Raw genomic sequence first — 21663 nt, 5'->3', positions numbered from 1 at the left:
GAATTACAATTTATTAAATAATTAAATAGGGGATGAGGCATCTGATCTTTTGGTGACACTGAGAACAGTGCTTGGCACAGAGAAGACAGTATTGATTGAATGAATGAAAGGTACTTTGTCTCACTGAATCAGGCATATTATATGTAGTTAAACAAAATCTATTTTCTCCCTTATTCACCACACTCTCTCATCACACTTTCTGAGATTCTCAAATACCAAAATTTTCATTTTACAAAGAACAAAAACTGTTCTTCTCCATGTCTGAGAAGAACATGAGAGAACACTGAGAACAGAATGAAACTATAACAGCTCCTAATTTTTCTATACTTTGTCCTACCTCCAAACTGTTTGCTACATGATACCAGAATGATCTTTTTAAAAACATAAATCATGGGCTCCTCGGTGACTCAGCTGGTTAAGTGTCCAGTTCGACTTCCGCTCAGATCATGATCTCAGGGTCGTGAGATGGAGCCCTGCCTCGGCTCCCCACTCAGGGGGGAGTCTGCTTGAGATTCTTTCTCTCTGCCCCTCTCCCTGCTCATGCTCTCTCTCTCAAATAAATAAATCTTAAGAAAAATAAATATATAAATCACATTATGTCACCACCAATATTAAATATGCTAACGGCTTCTCCTGGCAATCAGAACAAATTCCAAAGTTCTTAGCCTGGCCCACAAGGTCCTACATGATCAGAACTCTGCTTACTTCTCAGATCTCATCCTGCCACTCCTGTCCTTGTTTATTTTGTTCTAACCACACTGGCCTCCTTTTTGTCACCCCAACATGCCAAATTCATTTCTACCTCAGGGCCTTTGCACTTGCAGTTGCCCATATCTTTCCAGATGCATGGTTGATTTCTTACTCAATTCTTGCTTAGGGAGGCCCTTCCTGGTCACTGTATGTAATATAACTCCCCACCATCCTCCATCAAGTCATCCTGTTGTATTGTCTTTAAAAAATCATTACTATTGGAAATTATCCTGTCTGTTCATTCATGTGCTGTTTCTCTACCCCACGAGGTTGTCAGTTACACAGAGGCGGGACTTCCATCTGGAGCCCTCCAAATTGCCAATGCTCAATGTGGGGTCTGGCACACTGGCAGTCAGAGCTATATCATCTGCTGGATGATATGCTACACAATGGACAGTGAGTTATTTTTCAAGCTGGGTCATTGTCAGAGAGAAGGTAGCAGGTCACATGAATGCTAAATGGGACTTCAGTGATAACAATCTAAAATCTAAAACTAAAACAGCATCTGAATGTGGGAGAAGGAGGGAGACAAATCCCAGATCTCATTTAGTCCAGGCTAGGTGTCAGGTCATCTCTGACACTTTTGAGCCCAAATGTCAACCCCTTCTCTTCTTTCCACATCACCTTGACCAAATAGCTGCTTTATTTCAATTCTCTCTCCGCTGATGTATTAAACTAGGCCTGAAGTTTAAAAACTGAAGAACTGAGAGAATTGTACAGGAGACTATGATAAACTGACCACTTTTTTGCCATGTGTCTATGAAACTTGCTGCTTAGCAATAATCTAAGTGTTCCATTAAAATGATAAAAGGCATTTTATTCTTCAGCCTAAACATATTCCAAAGCACATCTCAAAGAAGAAAGAAAGAAAGAAAGAAAGAAAGAAAGAAAGAAAGAAAGAAAGAAAGAAAGAAAGAAAGAAAGAAAGAAAAAGGAGGGAAGGAAGAGGGAGAGAAGGAGGGAAGGAAGGAGGGAGGGATGGGAAAGGAAAGGAAGGGAAGGGAAGGAAAAGGGAAGGGAAAAAAAAGGAGAGCAAAGAGTATGTGAAAAAAGCCCCCAAGGAAAAATTTCAAACCTTAAATTTTGCAGCATATACCACAGAGTAAGGAAGACATAAGACTTGAAACTGAGGATTTATGGACTCTAAAATGTTAGTTCTTCATTAAAAAATAAACTAAAATTGGGGTACCTGGGTGGTGCAGTTGGTTAAGCCTCTAACTCTTGGTTTCGACTTAGGTCATGATCTCTTGGGTGAGACTGAGCCCCACATGGGGCTCCACGCTCAATGTGGAGTCTGCTTAAGACTTTCTCTCCCTCTCCCTCTGCCCCTCCCCCTGCTCTCTCTCTCAAATAAATAAATAAATCTTAAAAAAAATTTAAAAATAAAAATGACCAGTTTCTCAAACCAAGTGAGTTAGAGAATTTCAGCCAGCTTCCCTTTAATACTTTAAAGAGTGCCTCTGATCTTCCTTAAAAGGAAAATCTCCCTTGAAAGAAATTTTCTTTCACCAGCATATTAACTTTGAAATCAGCCTTGTTTGTTGTTTGTACTTCCTTTTAGTTTATATTTTTCAAGTGAAAAATATAACACAAAGTATGATGTCGTGGCAATTAGATTGTTACAGAGAAATAAAGGTGGCTATGTGTTCAAAGAGCCAGAAGATCACCATTTTACAAAATTGATGAAATAATTTATTTGGTCGGTGATGGGCAGTGTGACAAAGTACCACCCTCCAGGTTATCTGTTAATTTCCAAGAGAAAAGTGGACAACTAAGATGGAGAGATGTGGAGGCTTCTATCCTAACCGAGTTAAAACAGCATCACTGAGAGGGGCAGCTGGGTGGCTCAGTCAGTTAAGCGTCCGACTCTTGATTTTGGCTCAGGTCATGATCTCAGGGTCATGGGATCAGCCCCACAACCCCCTCATGGATACCAAGTTGTATCCACGCTCAGTTCCAAGTCTGTTTGTCCCTCTCCCTCTGCTCCTCCCCTGGCTTGCAGGCACTCTCTCTCTCTCTCTCTCTCTCAAATAAATAAATAAATAAATAAATAAATAAAATCTTTAAAAAAAATAGCATCACTGAGAGTGTGGCAAGCTGGCATTTGTGCTTCCTGATGAGCTGTAATAGGATGTAACGAGTAATTCTATAAAGTACTCCCACCACCATGTTCAAGTCAATCTAACTGAGCCTTTAGACCTAACTTCTGGTTTAAAGAAAAACCACGGGGAATGAATGAGTAAATTAAAATGTATCATAAAGAAATACTCAGAAAAATTCAGGAATCTGGGATAGTATACAAAAATAATTGGTCTGGTTTCTTAAAAACCTCAAGAAAAAAAAAATTGGAAGATTGATCTAAATTAAAAGGGACTATTACATCTTAAAAACTAAAATGCCTATAAAATTTTGGGTAGAACAATTGAGGAAATTTGAATGTAAAAGGTAATCTGAGAGAATTACTGTTAATCTTAGCCAGGATAATGTTATAGAATTAATCCTACATAATTATTGTATGTAATATTTATATTTTATTTATATTATATACAAATATATATTACATTTATAACATAAGGAAAATCTCATTGGGTTATGGAGTTTAGTAGAGACAGTACTTACATTACAGAGCTAATCCACAGAGGAGTCAGATCAGAACCCAGGTAGCCTGTCTCTGGAGTCTGACTTCTTTCCTATAGGCTCATGTAGCTATACACAAGAAGCTTCTCTATGGCTAAGAAAGCAACCCCCACCCCCAACTGCTATCAAAATGGTTTCTTTCATATCACCATTACATCTGCTTGTTGTAGCTAATGACATCCAAATTCTCACTCCACTCCAATGCTAAACTAGCACTATGAAGCAAGAAAGTGGCCAAATTTCTCTTGTTCCTTAGAGTACAGAGCATATGCTGTCATCCGATGTTCTTAGTCAGTCAGAACAATTTTGCAGTAGAATGTTTCTGTTCAAAGTCCTATTCTGATCCATCAGCTATTTATTGGTATATATAACAATCAATATATAACCTTTAGGACATTACCTTTGGTCTTGGGAGCATTGGGCTGAAATCTACAGAAATTAAGGGACTAATATTAGTTCATGTAATCATTTGACAAGGATTTATTAAGAGCCTACTGGGTACCAAGAGCTGTTTTAAATCCTAAGGATAGAGCAGTGAACAAGACAGACAAAATCCTTGCTCTCTTGAAGTTTGTATCCTAGTACAAGGGTTGGCCAGCTTTTTCTATAAAGGGCCAGATAGTAAATAGATTGGTGGGCCATATGGTTTCTGGTACAACTACTCAACTCTGCCTTTTTATTGGGAAAGCAGCCATACACAACATATAAATGAATGAGTTCAATAAAAACTTTATTTACAAAAAGAGATTGCCATTCAAATTTGACCTGTGGGTCATAGTTCACTGAGACCTCTCCGAATGGGTCATCAAACACTTTTTCCAGACCTTGTGAGAAAGTTAATTACCATGGTATTTTCTTTGGATGACCCATTAGCAAATTTATTTTACTGCCATTTTAACCAGGCCAAGGTTAAATATTTATTCAGCTCTTCTCTCTTCAAGTTAAAGAGATCCAATGGCTCAACTTTGAGAGCTGCCCTTTCAAGTCTATTTCTGTCTAGAGATTGATGCTCATTGATTAAACTATTCCTGAACTGGCTTCAATTTGCAATTGTACGATTGAAGTCCAAACAACAGGTGTGACAGTTCGTGACCTCTGAGAGGCAGATGATAAAATGAGATTAGATATACAAGACATTTATTAGGGGGAATGCCTGTAAGGGAAAATTGGGAAGAAGACAGAGTTGTCTAGGAGTACCTTTTGACTGGGATGCAGGTTTAATCACAGGGAAGGAAAGGAGATTGAGTGAAAGTCTTAGCCTCCATGGCAGTTGTGAGAAAGTTCAGTAAGGCTAAAGGAGAGCCCTTAGCCAAAGTCATGTGTCCGTGGAGTCCAACAGTTCCCAGGAGCAGATCTGACTAAGTATCGCTACCACAATGTGTCACTGGCTTGAAGTGGCCACTGGGAATTGTGCCCTCTGCACCAACACAGTGATGGATTTCAGAGCACAGCAGCTGGGGCCGTTGCTCAATAAAACCCCCATGGTAGAAGACTGGAAAGATGCATTTTTATGGCTATATGAAAAGACTCCACAGCTAATTAATTTGATAGAAAGTTAGCAAAGAAATGGTTCGGGCAAGTTTTACCTTATTAATTCAATTAAGCTCACTGAGGATAAGGATTGCTTTACTTATGGTCGTATTCTATACCGTACCTTTTAAAATCTCTTGCATCAAGGAGATACCCAAAATATACCTTTTAAAATTTAGTTAAATCCCATTCCTTACACAATGGTTCCTATATAATTGGAAATTAGAGGAAACTCAGCCTAAGTCTAAGGAACTGCCCCATAGCTACGCAGCCAGCAAGTGGCAAGGACAACCCCGGATTCCGGGACTGCGTGAGACGATGTGTAGGTACGTGGTAACAGCAATGGCAGCAGTGTCTTTTTTTTTTAAACATTTCTTTTTTTTTTTTTTTTGAAGATTTCATTTATTTATTTGAGAGAGAGAATGAGAGAGAGAGAGCACATGAGAGGGGGGAGGGTCAGAGGGAGAAGCAGGCTCCCCGCCGAGCAGGGAGCCCGATGCGGGACTCGATCCAGGGACTCCAGGATCATGACCTGAGCCGAAGGCAGTCGCTTAACCGACTGAGCCACCCGGGCGCCCATGGCAGCAGTGTCTTTATCATCTATAGAAAACATTCAGTTGTTACTATTAGGTTCACATTACTTTTGTTTTATCTGATTTCCATCTTACCCACTGCTTGGACCCATTTAGTGTCTAGAACCTTAAAGAGAGAAAGGAATCCTGAGAAAGGCAGAATACAGAGAAAGCCAGTACAGAAAGCATGTAGACTCTGATGCCAGATGTTCTGGGGTCAAATCTTTGCTCTAACATTTACTATTAGTTGTTTCACTCAGGGCAAGTTGCTTCTCCTCTCTAGCTTTCAGTTTTTACATCTTTAAATGAGGGATGGTGACAGTACCTACCCCCTAAGATTTTTATTAACTTATTAAATAGCTAATATTTGTAAAATTGCTTAGAACAGAGCTGCACACCAATTACTAGAGGTGAATTTTAATGTAGTTTGTCTATTAGTGCGCCTCTAATCAAAATTGGCCTGTGGTAGAAGCCAGAAACAGACTTACATGACAGGAAGGGACATGAAGAATGTCTGAAACTAACCTTTTCATAGTGCACACTCAGAAAGAGGAACTGGAAGTAAAGGAGATGTTGGCACAAACTGATAACAGAGTGAGAAAAACACTGCAAGTGAGACTAAGGAGGAAGGCATGGGCATGGGGCGCCATTCTCACCGCCTTGGCCGGCAACATTATTTAGATGTGCTTATTATCTGTTTCTTTTCTGATTATGATGCTTATTGAACACACAAGTATTTTTAAATGGCATTGCTGTAAAAATGTTTCTGCCACCTTTTGTTAAGTTCAAGTCTAGAAGGTCTAGAGAGAGGACCAAAAAGCAATAAATTACTTATCTTTATAACATCATCATGTAAAAGTTAGAACATGAAAATATATTGCAAAACCACTGTTGTAAGTTCCTAAAATAACCGAGAACCTGAAGTCAGTTTAGGAAAAGCAACACATACCTATGTGAAACAAAGTAAGATTAATATGGGAGCAAAAACCTAGGAGGAGCAGGCTTGCATAGCACAAAAGGATCTACTGGTCCTTTTTTATAAAAATACTTAATATTTAAGACTAGAGTGCATTTAGGTTAAGGAATAATTTAGGATTCATTTTGTAACTTGTTCCTGCATCTGTACTTGAGTGCACTTGAGTGGTTATGTCTAAGTAGAACATGTTCTGTCGCAAAGGTTCAACTAAACATCCCATATACACAAATGTATATACAGTTGCATGAAAATTTTTTGGAGTATCACAGCTTAACAGACAGCATAGACAGTTGGAAGACATTAAAATGAAGATGAAAAGAATACCCAGGATTTACTTAAGGTAGGACATAGCTGGTCTGAGCCATTGTCTTCCTTCTCTACCTCCCTCTCATTGCAAGTTCTGATAGATTCGTGACTTTTTAGATATGTACTATGTTTTAGCTATCTTAAAATTCTTCTTGGTGCACCCAATAAACTTTCATTGGCCTTTAAGGGCTATTTAGTTTTAGCTGTTCCCATAGAGAGAAGGTTTTTTTTTCTATGGATTTTCTCTACTATTTTCCATAAAGTACATATCTCTTAGCCTTAAGGATCCAGAACAAGTTATTACCTCTTAAAATCTTATATAGCATGCATCTTAATGGTTTGCGGAGAAGAGTACGCTAACAGTGGGGTTCCCCCTGCCGCCCCTCCCCAACTCCAATTCCTAGGTGAAAAGAGAACAAAAACAACTCAAAAGGATTTGGGGGATAGAAAAAATAAAACCCTGCCGTGTAGATCATTAAAACTTATAACATAAATGCATAAAAATTTCAAATGTTCACTCAGGTGTGGTAGTATTAATTGTGTTGTTCCAGTTTTTGAATATATAGAATGCTATGTAGGAGATGGTGGGTACTCTGTTCTTATAAAAACAAGAGAAAATACACTCATATCATTTATACCACCAGAAGTCAATGTTTGCAGATCACCAAGCTTGCTTGGTATGATGATAAATGATTTAAATGAAGTCTCATACTTTTTAGTTATAATACATAGTCTTCCCTTCCCCATCACCTGTGGTTATCAATGATAGTATGCAGCAAAAAATATCTTCCAAAGCCCATGTGATTTACTGCTCCAATGTAATCCACATTTAAGTTCTTATTTAGTTTAATTATTAGCATTACTAATCAAGAGGGATAGAAAAGGAAAGAAATGAGAATGCTTCCGTCGGAGTGCCAGATTCAACTCACCAGCTGTATCAATATGGGAAAACTGCTCAAACTTTTCTGACCTGTCTGTTTTAAATGGCTTTCATAAAAATCATTTGTCCCTGGGAAAGTTGTCTGTGTAATATATGATTCTCTACCCATATAAATCATCATTTTTCTTTATCTTTAAATATCATTATATGATCAATGATGCCATTAACAGAAATGAAATAAAATAGAAATAAGGTTCATCTTATTTTTGAATTTATATCGCTAAAATATTTAAACAAGTAGGCCATTAGACTGAGGCGGCTCTGATGCCTTGGGAAACTACGTAAGTAAATCAAAGCCTGAGCCAGAGTCAGTGCATTTAAATCCAAGAAAATGAAAGTTAGGAACAATCAATTACAGCCAAGGAGGCCCCCTCAAATAAGGCAACTGCTTAGGCTATAGTCCATCAAATAATTTCCTTGCTTTGCTTCTGCATCTTCTCTATTCAAACCTTCCCCTTAGCTCCTACAGTAGACTGTTCCTAACCACTTTCAGCTAAGCACTGCTCAACTTGAGTTGATGTATGCCCAAATAAATTCTTGAAAATTCTGATGAGCCTCAGTGTATCTTTTAAAATATATTTCAGCTTTGCTTCCAGAAATCAATTACAATGAGATAAGACTCATCCTCTGGGCTTCAGAATGGCAAATGGAGTAACCAAGAGATCATCTTCAAATCACCAAAAATATTGGCATTAAATTGTAATGGTAGGTTTGTGACTGATGATTAACAGGCATTTCACTGATTTGTACTGAAATAAGTATGACTGTACATAGAGAAGTATGTCATTGTCCAGGGTGGGATGACACAGATATTATGTGGAGAAAGAGTTTCAATGGACTCCTCGTTATAAAATCATGCTGAATAAAAAAATCTACACATTGCTGATCAGTTCATTTGGGTTTTCCTGCCTGTCTACTGACTGTACCAAACCTCTGCAGGTGCCCTCGTGGCCAGCGTACTACCAGACACGAAGCAGGACAGGTCAAAAATGCACATCAAAGGCACCAATTTGACCCAAATGGCTATTTTGTTTGACACATATCATATCACAGTTGGTAGCTGCAGTGTTTATTTGAATTTCAATGCTGATTAAGCCCTTTGCCAGTCTTGTTTTTGCAAATACACGCAAAGCTAAATATACCAACCCTCGTTAAATCAAAAGAAACGTGAGAGCGTCAGGCAGTCATTGTTGTTATTACCAATAAACAAAAAATGTGTATGTTTCCCCAATCTCCATGGTGAAATGCGCTCTGTGTTTACGGAGTAAGCTAAAGGGGGAAAAAATCTCCATTAAGAGTTTGTCGACTCTGGCTCAGGGCTGTACCTGGGTCTCAACATCTGTCAGCTTTCTGGTCTGCTCTGCGGTCTGAGAGAGCAGGCTGGTTCCTATCTCGAGCATGGTGGCCGTGTGGTTCTGAACTGCATTCTGCTGTATCTGGGCCATCTCCGACTTCATATTTTCCACAATGTAGTTCTCAATCTGGAGGAGATAAAGGACAAAACATACTACATTATAAGCAAAGTCTCTCGGAGCATGTGATATTTACAATGACAAAACAAGACACAGCTGGCAAATCAGCCATCTGGCAGGGATCCTCTGCATTTCTGGGAGCTGGGGAAATGGGACCCGAGCACACAGGAACCCAGTTGCTAACAAATTCCTAACAGACTGATACATAATATATAATCATCACAACCATAACGAAAATTTGTACTTGGATAGTACTTTCTTATTTTCTACAACTCCTTCAACCCTCACAACAAAGATGTGAGTTAGGCACAGATGGCCTCATTGTTTTTTGTGGGGTTTTTGTTTGTTTGTTCGTTTTTATTTGTAGCTGAGGAAACAGAATCAAAGGTCAATGATGAGCCCACGGTCACCCAGCAAGAATGCAGCAGTGTTCACACGATAAGTTAAGTCTAAATTTTGGTTCTCTGGTCTTTTCATTATAGCATATTGCCCACTAATCTCTGAGAAAAATTCAGCCTCCCGCTTTCATTGCTGTAATGAAAAGTAAAAGACCATGCTGGGTTAGGGGAATTACACAAGGAGTGGGAGGGGGGCAGATGCCCAAAACACAAGCTTTTAAGGGAATAGTAAAGTACAGGCAACAGTATACGAAACAAGCTGCAGAGCCACAGAGCCAGCTAAAACCACTCTCAGTGCTCCTTTGAAAGCTCAAAAATAAATAAATAAATAAATAAATAAATAAATAAATAAATAAATAAATAAAAAGGCACTGAAAGTATAACCCATAAAGCAGCATTTGCCCTCCTCGCCTTGGGTAACATTTAGTCCTCTATGGTGCCATCTTAGAGAATACTATGGTTGTAAAATAAATTGTACCATGGGGGCCAGGAAGAATTATTAAGTGACTCACTAGGAGGGAGGCTGCTAGGCACTGGAGAGAATAAAGCCAAGTATAAGCACTGCTTGAATAATACAGAAGAAGCCTACACCTCCCCGTCGGTGCACTTAATTCTCCCCCACCACCGTGTGGTGACTACATTTTATTACCCAATTACACATATGGGGAAATTGCATCCCAGAGAAGTCAGGTCCAAGGCCACACACCACAAAAACAGCCAGACTTGAATTTGAGTACTAAAGTCCTTAACTTTCATACCAACACTCTTAACCACTTGATAACTCTGCCAAGTTGTGCTTCACAAACCAGGTTCCAAATCATTAACAGCTATGTGATTTTTCCTGATTTAGTGGGCCATAATACATCCACTATTTTATAATCCATAGTAACATTATTGTCATGTAATAAATATAGTCTAAAGCTAAATTCCCCTTTGTGAAACTTTGGCAGCTCACTTCCTAACACCATCTCTTGCTTATTTCTATTTATCATAAATCTGCCCCAAGTGAAAGAAAATGAAAGGTTAGAATCAAAATCATATTGTTATTTTATTTATTTTTTTTAAGAATTGATTTATTTATTTGACAGAGAGAGAGACACAGCGAGAGAGGGAACACAAGCAGGGGGAGTGGGAGAGGGAGAAACAGGCTTCCCGCAGAGCAAGGAGCCCGATGCAGGGCTCGATCCCAGGACCCTGGGATCATGACCTGAGCCGAAGGCAGACGCTTAACGACTGAGCCACCCAGGCGCCCCTCAAACTCATATTGTTATTAATAAATTCTGACTATGTCCTTGGTCAATATAAAGTAACTCCCCTTCATTCTTTATTCCGAAATTAGAAGTAGAGGGGGAAAAGATCAACCTACAAACATTTGTTATAAAACAAATACAACATAGGTTAGAATAAATATCTAGAAATTATCTTGACAAAACACAAAGGTCTCTAACTTGGCTTTATGCCAATTGCACAAACAGATTTAAACAACGATAGAAAGGTAATGGAAAGGAGGATAGGTCAGAGCAGCAGACAGCTTTGTTTTGGATTCTGCATCATGTTTCCCCTTTCCTCATAACATGTTTTAACTTTCTTTTGGGAAGTTATGAATGGGTGTATTTTTATTTTTTTTTATTTTTTTATTTTTTTTTAAGATTTTATTTATTTATTTGAGAGAGAGAATGAGATAGAGAGCATGAGAGGGGGGAGGGTCAAAGGGAGAAGCAAACTCCCTGCTGAGCAGGGAGCCCGATGCGGGACTCGATACAGGGACTCCAGGATCATGACCTGAGCCGAAGGCAGTCGCTTAACCAACTGAGCCACCCAGGCGCCCTGAATGGGTGTATTTTTAAAAAATGGCAGGTGAATCTCCATCATGGAGGTCATACTCACCATAGATAGCTGACATTTCTCAATTGTCTATGTGGTAGGCATTGAACTAAAAGTGCTTTCTTTTTATAACAGTACTTAAACCTTGCAATAAGTTTATGTGGTAGGTATTGTTAGAGCTGCTTTACAAGTAAGACTATTGAGGCCTAGAAAATCCACAGCAATTTGCCCAAGAGAAACAATAAGAACCCCAATGCCAAACTCCACATTCTCAATCTCTAATCTATTCAACTTAGCACTATTTAATTACTCTGTGCATTTTATTGTGTAGCTCCTCAACCTTGTGTATCTATCAAAACTATACAAGAAGCATTTTAAAAAGGTACGGCACACCAGAACTCTGAATCAGAATTTTCAAGGTTATATACTAGACAACAATATATTTTAAAAGCTTCCCAATGTAATTCTGATTTAGGCAAAGACCAGTGTTTCTCAAAGTGTGGTCCACAGAATAACTGCCTATATGAGTACTGTTTGTGAACAGGCTGTCATGAAATGAAGAAACTGTGCCAGAATGCAAATTATCTACGTCACTAAGCTCACTGTTACTACAAATGTAGTGTGTGTATAGGAGCAAAACTCTCTCAGTGAAGAAAGTGATGCTCTAATGCTTTAATTTATGTTCTGGAGCAAGCTTCTTACCTTGTTCACAAAATGACAACAATTTCCTTGAGTAGCAGTGATTTAGACCACCAAATTTATTCAATGTCATATTCCCTGCTTACCAAGAAAGTTCAAATAACAACTTGGTTTCCCATGTAGATTTGTCTAGTGAGAGAGAATTCACTAATCAGTGAGCTCCAATACAGAGCTGCTTGATAATTATACACCACTTTTTTAAAGTAGGTTCTATGCCCAATGTGGGGCTTGAACTCACAACCCAAAATTCAAGAGATGCATGCTCTACCAAATGAGCCAGCTAGACACCCCTATACATCAACTTCTTCTGCAGTTGGTTACTGGGAGTTATTTCCCAGAGCTTAATTGGCTCTGGGTGTAATATAATCATATGTTTCAGTCTCCATAAAGGAGGACACCCTCTGGCATAGAGTTACTACATCAAGGTTCAGCTGCTTTGTGATTCTATCTTTGTTAGCTCCTATGTATTCTGTATTATTATGGTTTTTTCTTAACTGTAAAAGTTAACACCAGCAAAGCAAAGTAACTGCTTTATGTAGGCATTCATCACTAAGAGCCTCCCAATTCTGCTGACCCTGTTGCAGCAGTATAGTAGGTCTCCAACCTATACTAAAATTCTTATTTGGGCTGCCATGATTAGTAACATATATATAACTCAAGTTAATTATTTTTTAATCAAGTGGGGCTGCTCTCTCTAGGAGTAACTGCCTTTTAATGCAAAAGATAATGGCACATTTAAGAAGCAAAAACCAGAGGTAGTTGATTTAAAGGCTGAGGAGGGAGGCAGAAGTCAATATACAATGTGAGATTAATAAGGAGGGTTACTTTCATTTTATCTCTAAATATTCCTATGTAGATGTAGAACTGTGAAATACATCTTGATGTGTCATGTCAGCCAGGTTCAGGAAAAATTTGTAACAAATTCAATTGTCCTCATATATTCCCTACCCTTTTTAAAAATATGTTTGCAGAATATGATGGCTACTTCAGGTTTTAATATTTTAGAAACATCTAAGATGTCAATTTTAAGCTTAGAAGTTGCTGACCACAGATCTGAGAAATTATAAAGCAGGAGACTCCCAACTGGAAGTATCAAATTTGACTGTACTGCCACTCTCAGTGTCTGACTCCAGATAAAGTGCTGTCCAAAAGACCAGCAAGAGAAGGTAGGATGGCATTTGAAATGAGATAATGAACAATGAATGATGTTTAAAGCAAAGAAATAATTTTAAATTTGTGAAGTGATATAGTGTTTACAAAAAGCTTTCATATACATTGACTGGATTATTACACCTTAACCCTACATGGGGAGTATTCACTCTATTTTATGGTTTAAGAGATGGAGCGGAGCCTTAGGTGATGATAGAGATGAAACAGAGGACTCAACTCTACCTTCTGATGTTCCACCAGCTTCTGATTTGGGGGAACTGCTCTATTATTGGACTTGTTGGCTGGTTGATTGATTGATTAATGAATGATTGGTTTCCTTTTTGGCTAGTTCACTGAGAATTAATTTACGCATTCCTTTGAGAAAAACATACATCATTAGAGGGTGATTACTTTATTCTGCTTCACCATATTGGAGGCCAAGTTAATTTGAAGGGAGGTGAGAGGCTCTAGAGCCAGTTATATGGAAAGTTCACTTTGCTAGCACTTTTAATGCAATGGATCATTAAAAATCCTTTCATCAATTCCTACCTTTTTTGCTTAGTATGCAATTTATAACATATTTGTTTTCTTCTACCCATTCTATTTCTTGCAAGCTATTCTAAAATATAACAAAGAGAATAACAACAGCACGCTAAGCCTCTGCTAAGGTTAGGTTAGGTAAGTACCTGACTGATTTCCTTGTAACAGTCTAGGCACTGCATTGTTTCCTCATTTCACTGATAAGGAAACAGGCTCAAGGAAGTTAATGTAAACTGTCTATGATCACACAATGAATGGGTGAAAGAGCTGGTATGTTGCTTTGAAAGAGGCTAGATGGCCCTGCAGGTTATGCTCCATTCTAAAGGATAGTCACTCATCAAGCACAAGCACACTACCACTAATGTCATAGACAAATTCCGGTAACACATAATATTCATGCAGGAAATACATAAAGTGAAGGCTACAGAACAGATGAGGAGAAACTTGTTTAAAGATAGATAATTTTTCATTTTTTATTTTAATCATTTTCATACAGATTGATGGCTATAACATCCTGGGAAATGTTATAGGTAGTAAGAAAGCAAATATACAGTCAACTATGTGACAAGTTGCATTATTAAGTAGAGAAAAAATATTTTTAAGAAGTCAAGATTATCAGTCATTTTGCAGTTCACTCATAAATCACTTGCCCATGTCTTTTGCCCAATGACTAGTATCATTTTCCATGATGAGACAGAGTTTTGAGAGAGTTTTCTTACTGGGCCTTCAAAATTCTTGCTGCTTCGTGTTCATGAGAACCAAAATCTGTGTGATATTATGACATGTCTTGCATATGAAATGCATTCTCTATCATTTCACTTCAAGGGCTCTCTTAAACAATAGCATATCTTAAAGCACAAGAAATAGAATTTCTCCATGTAATTCTTAAGAAAAAAAAAACATTTTAAGCCCTATAAAAATTGACAAAGGCATTGTTCACTTAAAATATGTTGTAGATTAAGTGGACTCTCATTGAATGTTGGTGCATATGGTATTACTCAGTTATGGCAAAACAACCGTGAAATAAAGTAAAAGGGTAAATATGGAAAAGCAATAAAAAGGTAAAATAATGCAAAAAATGCCTTAAATGTTAATAGTTTTATCTAATATCATTGTTCCATAAATCAGTGGCAATACTTAAAATGCAACTACATTTAGGTTTATGGTTTTATAAAAAAAGATGGCTTAGGCCAAATATATTATTTACAAGAATTTCTATTATTAGATCTCCCAATATACTGCTTCTTTTACCAAATAGCAAAGTAAAATTGTCTTTTTAGACAACAGACCTATTTAGCTGACATTTGAAATAGTTTCTGTACTGATATGCATGACATGAATCCCATTTCTCATTTTGGTATCTGAAGGAGTACTTACTATTTATGGAAGAAATAAAACCATTAGAATAAGCAAGCTGGAAGAGACATTAAATATTATGAGCTCCCAAAATCTCATTTTATAGATGTGGTGACTGAGGTTCAGGGAGGTTATAGAAAGCAAGGTGAAACAACTAATTAATGTCAGACGTCAGGCTGTGTTCACTCAGTGTGTGGGAAACTCAGACTTATATCATCAAGCTGAGCCAACAACAATGGCTGCCAGTATTGGGGGCCCACCCTGCATTTCCCTATTCCTTGCTTCCTGCTACTTGCTTCACTTCTACAGGCTCCTGGTTTGAGGCCCCCCTTTTATAATACCAATTCATGCTCCATCAGTTTTTGGGGTGTTGACTTTGCTTTCTGGACTCTATACTTACATCCCAGCATTGATGTCCACCAGCTAGCAGCTCCTCAGTCACTGAGCCTCAGCATCCCCCTGATTTTATTCTTTCTATGCATCGCCTCACAAGTGGCAAAAACCAGAGCCAGACTCTAAAAATTAGTTCAGGCTTATTAACCCTGCATCATATCAATTTAGTCCTGGCAAATATATGGTAAATGCATCCTGTGTACTAAGCCTTGTACCAGCTATTATGTGTACAAAGAGTTGAGTATTGCAGGAAATAGATATGTATAGGTGAATCATTTCAATAGAGTTGGTAAATACTCTGATGGCATTTACCTCTGACTACATTTCTTCCTGTAAATATTATTTCTGTTTGATAGGGAGAAGCTCTTAGCTATTGACAATAATGTGAGGGGATGTTTGTTATATCACCTCCAACAGAATTATAGCAATACCCCCACTGAGGCACAGAGAGAAGCTAAGCTATCAATGGCATGACAGAATATCCCATATGAACAAATTCTGCAATAATTTTTCTTGGTTACGATTCGTTTAAGACCACATTTTTGTGGCTACTGAAAGTGGTCAGTCAATGTACAACCCAGAGTTGGGTAAAGACCCAGGAAAATCATTCTCTCTTCACATAAATGAATGAGATGTTTCCTATGCCAAAATATACTTTACTAGCCTGGCACCTCTCTTTTATACTCACCTTCACTTATACTCACCTGACACCCAAAAAAATTCAGAGTCATGAAATTTTAAACATAAGTGTCTGCTTAATTCTTCCTTTTACATGTTTTTCCCTCCTTTACATGTTTTTTTTTTTTAAAGATTTTATTTATTTATTTATTTATTTATTTATTTATTTATTTATTTAACAGAGAGAGAGACAGCGAGAGAGGGAACACAAGCAGGGGGAGTGCGAGAGGGAGAAGCAGGCTTCCCGCTGAGCAGGGAGCCCGATGCGGGGCTCGATCCCAGGACCCTGGGATCATGACCTGAGCCGAAGGCAGACGCTTAACCGACTGAGCCACCCAGGCGCCCCCCTCCTTTACATGTTTTTAAAGGCAGATGGTATATAAAAAGCACACTCAGGCAGGAGTCAGGTTATCCGGATTTTAATCCAGGTACTATTGTTGATTTACTCCATGAACTTGGGCAAGTTACTTAAACAATTTGGGTTTCAGATCTTCATCTATGAAATGAAGATCTGGATTAGATTATTTCTAATGCTTGAAGCTCTCAAATTACTTGATTTAAAATTTCCCTTTTAAAGTATTATGGTATGAAAGATTTTAATTTATTATAGAAAATTGAAATATGGATGTAAATATCTATGTCTATAACATATATAATACATAATCTTTAATGGCAATTAGGAAAAAATGGTACAGGAACACTATATAAAAGCCTTGGATCAAGTTTCCATAGCAAGCACATCTGTTTTAAGATAAAAGGCTAGAATTTCTGGTTTCTTTAATTCCTAGGCACCATTCTGTCCAAAATATATTCTTTGTTTTTCACCAACACATCCTGGCTTTCTTCCTATGTTTCTTATATTAATGAATGGCACCACTATCACCTACCCATTCATCCAAGCCACAAGGAATCATCTTTTCTATTCCTTGCCTTCATTTTCAACATTCAATCCGCACCAGACTGTGTTGCTTCTGTCTCCTGAAGAGTATGTAGGTCCATCCCTCTCCCCGCTTCCCTTTCCCCACATCTCTATTCTCAGGGGCACTGACTTAGCTCAGATTCTTGTCATTTTTCTTCTGGGTTTGCTTTGGTCCTATAACTGCTCTCCTGACTCCAGACATCCTCCAGTCCATCATCCATGGCATAACCAGAGGGATCTATCTAAAACATAAATTTGTCCTCATCACGCCACTGCCTTAAACTTGACTTTCAGTGTCTTCCACTACCTGCAGATAAAGTCACAACTCCTTAATCAGCATAGAAGAATCTTTATGATCTGGATTTGGCCTCCCTCTCCCTACTTGTACTCTATGCTCCAGTCACACCAAATTATTTTTCCAAACACACCTTATTTTCTTTTGCTTCCATGCCTTTGCACAAGGCTTTGCTCTGATTGGAATGTTCCTTTTCTGCCCCATCTTCCCTTTTCATGGGCTAGGTCTTGTTTTTCAAAACTAAGTTCAAGTGTTTCCTCCTCAAGGAAACTTTTCATGACTCTCCTCTTTGTAATATCCTTCCTTTCTACTTCTTTTTTTAAAAATATTCATTTATTTATTTTAGAGAGAGAAAGAGAGAGAGCGCACAGTGCAGAGGAACAGAAGGAGAGGGAGGAAGAGAATCCCAAGCAGACTCCCCACTGAGCATGCAGCCCATTGTGGGGCTCAATCTCACAACCCCAAGATCACGACCTGAGCCGAAATCAAGAGTCAGATGCTTAGCCAACTGAGCAATCCAGATGCCCCCTTCCTTTGTACTTCTAGAGCATCCTGTGCCTCTTTTTTTTCATAACAGCATTGTCTTCAGTACACCACAAGCTCCTTGAGGGCAAACAACTGTTCATCTTGGTATCACTTAATGCCTGGCACTAAGTAAATAAGTTAGAGTAAAATTTTTTTTTAAAGATTTTATTTATTTTTTAGAGAGCGAGCGAGAGAGAAACAGCATGAGAGGGGCGAGGGTCAGAGGGAGAAGCAGGCTCCCCGCTGAGCCGGGAACCCGATGTGGGACTCGATCCCAGGACCCTGGGATCATGACCTGAGCCGAAGGCAGACGCTTAACCATCTGAGCCATCCAGGCGCCCAAGTTAGAGTAAAATTAAAAAAAAAAAAAATTTTAGGTAAGTTCTATACCCAACATGGGGCTTGAACTCACCGCCCTGAGATCAAGAGTCACATACTCTACTGACTGAGCCAGCCAGGTGCCCCTTGTAAATTTATTTTATTTTTTAAAGATTTTGTTTGAGATAGAGTGAGAGAGTGAGTTCACAGAGGGAGAGAGAGAAGCAGACTCCCTGCTGAGCAGAGAACCTGATGTGGGCTGGATCTCAGGACCCTGAGATCATGACCTAAGCCGAAGGCAGATGCGTTATTAACAGACTGAGCCACTCAGGTACCCCGCTCTTCATAAATTTAAATAAATTCAAATAATGCATGAATCAATGAACTGGTATATGAAAATACTAAGAGTCTCCAACTGTTAGCTTAGCCTAGTTACATTTGTTTCTGAAAGTACAAAATATCACATAACCAATTATTGATGATGCCTTTCTGAATGTTAACGGGATCAATGCAAAGTTGCAAAAGTAGATAGGTCTGTAGACATATATCCTCACTTATTGGACCACATAACCCCATCTTGTCTTAACTGTACCTTTCTACTTTTTTCAATCATCTTGTTTTCAATCATTTAATAATTTAAATTAAATAAAATCCAGCAAAAACACAATGAAAACTAACCATGTTTTAATCACTGAGCTATACAATGAAAGCAAAAGAATAAATAAAACTTGATTCTGATAATTAAGACTATCTATAATACAAGTATGTTACAAGTGCTAGAGTGAAGGTACAAATGTCTGCCCACCTGCCTGTCTGATGGGGTAGAATGAAGGAATAAATGAATCCTCTAAATGAGGGAATCAAGGAGGTCTTCCCAGAGTCAATCCTAAATGAATATGGCAGAGAGGGCATACATTTCTTATGTCTGTCTTAACACACAAAAATGTGGCCTGAAAAACCTGGAGGATGGAGGATAAAGAGGGAGCCAGAAGGACTATGACAGCAGACAAGGAGCTATGTTTGGTTAGGCATGAGGACATTCCTGACCACCTTCTGGAATGTGCTGCTCAGGAAATCAAGAGATAAATCGGTCAGAAGCAAATGCATGCCTTTGAGGCCATCAGATTTTAATATGAGATTCATTTAGTAGGCTCAGGCAGATAATTTCTTTGTACTTTACCATATTTTCAAATACACTAAGCATAAAGTTCACCCCCTTAATAACACATATAAGTGTATATGTATGTGTATGTGTGTATATTTTACTTGTCCACATATGCTTTCACACACATACATTCCCCTACTCCCAACCTATGTGTGTCAGGTTCTCCATTCATATCTTGAGGTTCTGCTCATTTCACAGTAGTTTATTTCATTAAAGGCCCATTTAAAATCACCAATGCGTTACTTTCCTTTGGATGAGTTATATTTTATGTCAAATTTAATCACTATAGTTAATACCTGTTTAACAGTCCTGGACAGCTCCAGTGTACTGCCTAACAACCGGGAAACTCTTCTCCCAAATTCTGAATTTACACTTAGGTGATAGAGAAAATGGATGAACCACAAAGCAACTTTGTACACATTGTTTTTATATCAATTAAAAGTAAAGAAGATACTGTTTGAAACAGAAAACTGCAAACATATCTCCCTTTAATTGAATGGGATTTTTGTTGTTGTTTTCCCCTTGCATGCTACATAAAATACATTCTGATTCACTTAAAAAAGAAAGCTTTGACATTTGAACTAGTGAGCACCCAGCAGACAGTAAGCTGTGGGGGATTGATGGGGTAGAAGAGACTCTACAGGATAATTCTAAGACACATCTTCTGCACACTCTATTCTTTTTCTCCTATGACAAATGACAGTGATGCAAACAAGTAGCTTATGATATTCATCTTTAAGGAAAAACTCCTGCATTAAACACTGTAGGCCAGCTCATGTAATTTAAATGCTTAGCAGATGATATAATAAACACAGTAACAGAAGTTTAAAAACCTTAATAATTAAGAGATTTATAGATTTTTCAGGAATACCACCAGTAGGTAGAAAACTGCTGTCATTTTACTCTGGTATGTCATATGAAATTGCTGGGTATTAGCACTTAAAATCTAACCTGTTCAACATTCTGACTTTTTAGGCTATTATCTTTCCATATATACTGCTTCTTTCCTTGAAATAAGTTTGATCTATTCATCTTCTCTTCTATCATATCTCTTAAGTTTAAGTTTGCTTTTTTTTTTAAAGATTTTATTTATTTATTTGAGAGAGAGAGAATGAGAGAGAGTACATGAGAGGGGGGAGGGTTAGAGGGAGAAGCAGGGTCCTCGCCGAGCAGGGAGCCTGATGCGGGACTCGATCCAGGGACTCCAGGATCATGACCTGAGCAGAAGGCAGTCGCTTAACCAACTGAGCCACCAGGCGCCCTAGGTTTGCTTTTTAAGAATTATCTGTCTTTCATCTGCTAAAACACAGCAAAACTAATGGCAAAATTATATATGTATGCATGTGTGTGTGTGTGTGTGGGTGTGCATGTGTGTTTTCTCCTACAATGTGGGATTACTCAATGGAACATACAATAAGTTTGTACAAGCATAAAACTGTCAATGTCATTGTATAATAAACATTCCAAAGTATTATGTGTGAGGTCTAACTTTTCCTGAATAATATTTGTTGAGTAGTTCTTATTTAAATTACCCTTGGTTCAAGAACTAGTAAGATTATTAGGATGGAAACAGTTATTCAAAGCCTAAGAAAGGGACAGTGATTGCTAACATTTTGTAAGTGATATGAAATCCCTGTTTTTCCTCATTTTCATCAAAGGACTACAGACACTGGGCATTGTTTCTTCTTTCACAAAGACCACTTTACTTGTTATGTCTCAAGTGCTATTGGAAGGGAGCCCAAATTACCATTACAGTGAATTAGTCCGTCTTAGAATCACCACACACCATGAGAGAGAATGAAACTTAGTGTAGTAACTGGTAAAATGCCTGCTCTCATTACCACATGTATTGCCAGAGGAATTTTGTAAAAAGCCCTTTTAAAGATTCACTAATCTAGTTTTGGGAGCTGTAGATCACCTCACTGTTTTCTTCCTGATTTCATCCCCATCCCCCACAAGCAATGACTACTCAAAACTTTCTATTTTTCACTAACTGAAAAAAGGCTGGTCTGATTTATGATAAAGTCTAAAATCTTGGAATCTTAGAAATATTAGACATCATGAAGCTCCCATTAAGATTTAGCAGCTGTCACATGTTGACCTTCACTTTGAACCTTTTTTATTATGAAATAAAATGTTGCATAGATGACCTAAGCACCCCTCTACATACACACCAGAATTAACCATTATCCTGAAATTGATATGGACTTATACTACATAG

The 21663-nt window shown here is 38.1% G+C and overlaps 1 protein-coding gene across 5 annotated transcripts in view; it reads right to left on the bottom strand.

Moving 5' to 3' along the window:
• The window catches only part of ANGPT1 (angiopoietin 1), a 245663-nt gene that overhangs the window by 85320 nt on the left and 138680 nt on the right, over positions 1-21663 (bottom strand). For 4 of the 5 annotated variants that reach the window (XM_045896050.3, XM_045896051.3, XM_045896052.3 and 1 more), the window contains one exon: positions 9037-9192. In XM_045896050.3, coding sequence (XP_045752006.1) covers positions 9037-9192 — 156 coding nt within the window. Of the gene's footprint in view, positions 1-9036; positions 9193-21663 lie in introns of those variants that run through there. The other variant, XM_064587994.1, reaches the window with a different exon arrangement.

Source organism: Mirounga angustirostris, unplaced genomic scaffold (genome assembly GCF_029215605.1).
Source record: "Mirounga angustirostris isolate CCGP_5_RB_7025 unplaced genomic scaffold, mMirAng1.0.hap1 SCAF_4, whole genome shotgun sequence".
NCBI classification, from domain to species: Eukaryota; Metazoa; Chordata; class Mammalia; order Carnivora; family Phocidae; genus Mirounga; species Mirounga angustirostris.
This window is presented reverse-complemented; position numbering and strand designations above follow the sequence as displayed.